Below are 6045 nucleotides of genomic sequence, written 5' to 3'. Positions count from 1 at the left end.
CAAATTTGATAAAGGTTATTTAAATGCTGAGCCACAGCAAAAGAGGAATGGATTGGAATCATAAAAGAAACATATCATAACCCTAATTTCTGGGGGAAGACAACTCATTTTGATACAGCAGCTCCTCAACATACACATAAACAGTATGTATGTTTCTGGAGTAAACCAGTCCCCTATAGTGAGTACCACAAATACCAAAAATGGACCTTGGGCTGATTTTTTGGACTTTTATTTGAAATGAAATGCAAAACATGTAACATTAACATATTAACAGTAATTGACTTTTTCAATCTTTGTCTCTGCCTTTTCCCTTCTTGTCACAATAGGAGTTATAATGTTAATGGGCATCCAGTCAGTTAGCTAGTCAGTAGCACATTGGCTTTAATATTAACACATGCACATGACACAACAGCTAGTTTCTCTCATTTCAATTCAAACAGAGGACAGTGGTACTGACCACCTGTAACGTTTCCTAGCTAGAAAAAACGTCAGCTAACTCCTACCTAACAACATAAACAGTGACCTATGATCAAATGGGGTTTGTTGTTAACATATTACGTTTTAACCAAGTACTGTATGGTTTTGACACTTTTCTAGCTTGTTAAAAAAAGGACATCCAGTAAAAAAAAAAAAAAACCAAAAATGGTTTTATTTGTTTATATTTGCTTTTTTTGTGTGAACATATTGTGGTGTGTTGTGCCAATTAACTCTCCCCAACACAGCTGTGGTGCATCCCATATCAGTGAAGACACACCGGTATGAGGTTTCCCCAATCAGTAGCCGGCATTCTGATTGGACTGAGGAATTTATATAAGGCCAGAGGATCTCGCACAGCGGGGTGTGTTTTTTTGTCCTCGGGTGGCAACAGAGAGAGGAGAGACTAATATGCTTCAAGCCTTATTGGCACCAGGTGAGTGTATCTCCAAGCCAGTTCCCTAATTTATATGATCTGTTATTGGTGCACACATGGGTCTTTTCTGATCTCAAGCTGATAGGAGCAGTCACCGGGGATCCAGGGAGAGAGAGTGGTCTGCAGACAGGCGGACCTGATATGCTCTAAACTCGTTGACACCAGGCGAGTAAATCTCCAGCCATCTAAATTAACATTGCAGCAAAGCTGTCTTGAATGACAACGCCTTTAGAGAGGAGCACTCCAGGGGCTTGAAGGGATCCTTCACCAAGCATTGTCTCCTCACCCCTTCCCAAAACTATTTTAAAAGAGGGTGGGCTGTTACCAAAACCCTCATGGCAGGAAGAGATGGCTGCTGCATACTCTTTTATAATGGCATGTGACAGCCCTCTGTCCATCAAACACTGCAAAAAGGATGGTCAGCACCACCTGCACAGATGATCCAGCCCTCTTCAACCTGTCTCTTTCAGAATTTAAACCTGGAGAGGATGACCCAGAGTGGGCAACTCGCCTATTTTACCTGCTACCTAAGACTGGGCCCCCCAGAGCTGAGGGATGGTCTGGGGCTGGGCCACCACAATTTGAGTCGGTTCTGCATGCCATGTTGCCAAGTGGCAACCCAGGGCTACCAGAATGACTGACAACTGCTCCTGAGTCACTATCTCCAAAAGAGGAGAGATGAGACAGAGTGGCCTGATATGAGTTTGCCCCACAACGTGAGGTTGGCACACCTTTCGTCCCAGAATGTGAAGAGCCTTCAGAGACAACAGGTGCTCTGAGACCCACAACCACAGGCTCTCCACCATCCTCAGCAGGGCAACAAACTGAACTCCACCGTGCCTGTTGATGTACGCCACTGTGGTGTGGTTGTTGGTCCTCACCAACATGCGCTTCCCCTCTGTCAGGGGCCTGAAGTGTTGGATGACCAAAAACACTGCCTGTAGCTTGAGAGGGTTGATCTGTCAGGCCTCTATCAAAGGCCACACACCACCTACCACTCTCCCCAGGCATGTCCTTCCACACCCTGTCATGGATGCATCCATGAACACTGGGACTTAGGAGGTCACTTGTCACAGCAACAGGTGTTGTGGGCACCCCTGTATCTCAGGTTGTCCCATACTGAGGGGGGAATGGTAGGTGGTCGCTTGTGCTTCTTGGCATCAAAGCAAAGGCGGGAAAACCACCTCTGCAGGCACCGCATGTGCAGTAGCCCCAGCAGTACCACCAGGTGCATGAAACCAAGCACCTACATGACGGTCAACACCTTCACCATCGCATCAAGCCGTAGTTTGCAAACTGCTTGCTGCAGGGCTGTCCATCTGTGTTCCCACAGAGTGGCCCACAGCCTGTGTGCCTCGAGCACAACCCCCAGATACTCCACCTGCTGGTGTTTTAGGGGCCTGATCCACTTCCAGTTGATTTTGAACCACAACTTGGTTCGGTGTAAAATCAACTGGGCTGTATGGAACATAGCCAGTTCCTTGGATTTGGCCATGATGATGATGAAGTCTTTGAGATAAAAGAAGACCCATAATGTGGGCTGGCCAATGGGAGGCCAACAACAGAAGGGCTAAGATGGTGGGGATGTCGCTGAATGCATCACAGCTAGGCAACATGGAAAGGACAGAGCTGGTGCTGAGGTCCCTTAAAGTATCACAGAGTGCTGGCGGTTGGAGTGGGGGTCTCAGCGTCATCATTCTCAAATTTCTGCTCACAGTCATGGCAGCAAAGCATCACATCAAAGCACCTGAACTGATCCCTCCACTGCTGGCATCTTACCTTAGGCAGTGCCCAGGAGGCCTCACAGATGGCTGCTGAACACCGCTCTCTGCATGGTCTGCACCAAGGCACTGATGAGATGAAGCAGCTACTCCATATGTGGAGAAAGCTGATCATTGGGTAATCGCTAAAGAGAAAAAGGATAACTGATGCCGTCATTTGGCCCTAACATATACCGTGGGCTTCGCATGTCTTCAGATAGGCACGTCCTGATTGGCCAGCTACATTTATGCAAAATTCAGTGGGCGAATGTGTGCTCATGATTGGACCAGAGTATTAGAGCAATATTCTGTTTTAAAAGTCTTGGACGAAGTGTCACACGTTGTTTGACCATTGTAGCTTCACTCAACACCACACCTGCTCCTACACCTAAGTAGGTTAATCTGGTTAAGTGAAGTGCAAGCTAGGCATTCAGGTATGCTTTTGAGGTACTGCTGTGACTGTTTTATTTTCCACCCCCCATGCAGGTGAACAAGTTGATGACAAATCATTACGTGATGTGCAATACAAGCTAATGCCCTAGGCTGAAGCTGATATTGGTGACAAGCAAAAAATAATTGTTTTGTCTATGAACCTTCCATCCATCCGCCCATCAATTTATATCTGCTTATCTGGGTCCAGGTAGTGGGGGCAGCAGGCTCTTCCCGAAGGAAACTAAGGCATTCCCAGGCCAGATGAGATGATCCAGGCAAGAAGAGATAATCCCCCCCAACCTGTTCTAGATCTACCCCATTGGTCTATTAATGATTGGACATGCATCCAGGAGGGATTCTGATCAGATGCCTGAACCACATCGAGTGGCTCCTTTTGATGCGAAAGATCAGCGGTTCTACACTGAGCTCCCTCCAGATGTTGGAGCTCCTCACCCTATCTATAAGGCTTAGCCCAACCACCTGTGGAGGAAACTCATTTCGGTCGCTTGTATCCGCAAATTCATTCTTTTGGTCAGTACCCAAAGCTCATGACCAAAGGTGAGGGTTGGAACATGGATAGACTGGTAAATCGAGAGCTTTGCCTTCCGGCTCAGCTCCTTCTTCACCACAATGGTCAGGTACAGCGTCCACATTACTGCTGATTCCACACCAATCTGCCTCCATTTCACCTTCATTTCCAAACAAGAGCCAGAGATACTTGAACTCCTTTGCTTGAGGCAGTAACTCACTCCCAACCCAGAGGAAGCAATCCACCATTTTTCGGCAGATAACCATAGCCTCAGACCTGGAGGTACTGACTTTCATCCTGATTGCTTAACACTGCAAACCGCTCCAGTGCATGCTACAGGTCATAGTCTGGTGAAGCCACAAAAGCCACATCATCTGCAAAAAAGGAGAGATGCAATTCTGAGGTCCCCAAACTGGATACTCTTTTCCCCCTGGCTGCGCCTTGATCCTCCTGTCTATGAAGGTTGGTGACAAGGGACAACCCAAGCAGAGCGTCGAGGGATGGTTCGCCCAGGGCGTAAAACTAGTCAGGACCGCCTCTGAGGTGAAGTATTTTTTTAAGGCATATTTGTGTGATACTGGTTGATAATATAATTCTATTCTTACAGTAGCAGCTACAAAACTAATGCACCTCTGCATACTTAGATAACTCAAAAACAAAGAAAGAAAAGTTCATTAAAGGTTAACTTTTAGTGTAAGCAATGTTGTGTTTTTGTATTGGAAAGAAAAGTTTTTCCTCTTGTATTAGCAGCTTGGCCCTCTAGCGCAGCCCAACCCATCTCTTTGCACAAGAGAGTGTATAAAGTTCAGAGGAGGCTTTTGTGTTGTTCACTTGGGAGGGTTACAGCAGCCAGCTGGAGGCTTTCATATGTGTGAGATACCAGTGATCATGGAACAGGTGTGCAAAATGTGAATTTGAATCGATGTTCATATACTGTATGCTTAATGTTGTTTTGTGAGTGGTGATATTCATTCTTACATTTTGTCACAGGATACTTGAACAGTTGCCTGCATCATAGTCCATTATCCAAATAAGTGATGTTAAATTCCTCTGTGACCATAATGCATTTATCTTTGTTATTTTGACCAGTGTGGTGAAACACACTGTGGTTCTGTTGCACACTGGTACGTGGAGATAAGTGTTGTTGAGATTTGTTAAGTTGATGAGAAATTAACTTCAGACAAACTTCTAAAAATTCTGAGACTAAAAGTCAGATGGATGAGGTTACTTTATGATTCCTTGTTTTATACTCTTGAATTTATCAGCCAAGAAAACTGTCCCAATGTGTTTGCCTGCCTTCTAGCCCAGTTAATAGAAAATGTAAATGAAGGTGGAATATTGGGCTGAGGCATTATTCAAACGGATAATAGGTAACACTATCACTGAGCCAGTTTGCTGCTAGCCTATATGTTTCCCAGTGTGGCACCCATACTACACAAGAAAGAAATGGAGAACTCAACTGAAGTTATGTCTTTTGTGCTGGCTGCCTATGGTACTCAACTGAAGTTATGTCTTTTGTGCTGGCTGCCTATGGTAACATTGGAGAGGTAAAATACCTGTACTTCAGCATAATGCTTTTATGGTACATCTCCATTTGTGTGGCCAACACATTTCTAATTGTGGTCATATATATGGACAGGAGGTTGCATGAGCCAATGTATATACTATTATGTAATTTATTTGTGAATGAAATAGGTGCCAGCACATCAATGTATCCTTTTCTGCTCTCACAGATGTTTTCAGATACCCATGAAGTGACCCTACCATGGTGTTTTCTGCATATGGGTTGTGTCTATATATCTTCTTCTATTGAGTTTTGCAGTTTAGCAGCCATGGCCTACGACAGATACGTCTCTATCTGCTATCCTTTACGTTACAATGTCATTATGAACACAGGGAGAGTAGGTATGATTATTCTTCTTGTATGGATGTATTCATTTGGTAACTTTATATTCTCATTTTCAGTCATCATTCGTTTGACATTTTGTGGAAATGTCATTGACAAAGTGTTTTGTGACTACCACTTAATAATTAAACTTGCCTGTTCAGTTTCAATACTTAACAACATATCTGACCTGCTTTTTGTCTGTGTGACTATTGTTATTCCATTTAGTCTCATTTCAGTCTCATACATTAAGATTTTGACTGTTTGTCTGAATACCTCAAAAGAAAATACGCAAAAGGCCATCACCACCTGCACGCCTCAGATTGTCTCAGTGTCAAACTTGTTTATCGGCTGCATGTTTCACTATGTGGATTCCAGGCTTGATGTGGCCCTGGTACCAGATAAAGGACGCATTATCTTATCTGTATATCTCATCATTTGCCAACCAATGATCACGCCTTTTATGTATGGGTTTTACCTACTGAAAATAAGACAATCATGTAAAAGATTTCTGTTTAATAGAAAATAA

At 44.2% G+C, this 6045-nt stretch overlaps 1 protein-coding gene across 1 annotated transcript; it reads left to right on the top strand.

Annotated features, from left to right (window-relative positions):
* Positions 1-2443: 2443 nt before the first annotated feature.
* Positions 2444-6045, top strand: LOC126393503 (olfactory receptor 7G1-like). The gene is made up of 3 exons (XM_050049693.1): positions 2444-2579; positions 2695-2809; positions 5097-6045. Exons 1-3 carry the CDS (start codon positions 2444-2446, stop codon positions 6043-6045), a joined length of 1200 nt encoding a protein of 399 aa, XP_049905650.1.

The sequence above is a fragment of the Epinephelus moara genome, chromosome 7, assembly GCF_006386435.1.
Source record: "Epinephelus moara isolate mb chromosome 7, YSFRI_EMoa_1.0, whole genome shotgun sequence".
In the NCBI taxonomy this organism is placed as follows: domain Eukaryota; kingdom Metazoa; phylum Chordata; class Actinopteri; order Perciformes; family Serranidae; genus Epinephelus; species Epinephelus moara.
Note: the sequence above shows the minus strand (reverse complement) of the source record. Positions and strands in the feature narration are given on the sequence as shown.

What these genes read in the sequence shown, in the direction of transcription:
- LOC126393503 (XM_050049693.1), top strand. Translation starts at nt 2,444, where the DNA reads ATGTGGGCTGGCCAATGGGAGGCCAACAACAGAAGGGCTAAGATGGTG. An exon ending in AGTATCACAGAGTGCTGGCG is followed by an intron (nt 2,580 to 2,694) that starts GTTGGAGTGGGG and finishes ATCTTACCTTAG; the next exon opens with GCAGTGCCCAGGAGGCCTCA. An exon ending in TGGAGAAAGCTGATCATTGG is followed by an intron (nt 2,810 to 5,096) that starts GTAATCGCTAAA and finishes ACTCAACTGAAG; the next exon opens with TTATGTCTTTTGTGCTGGCT.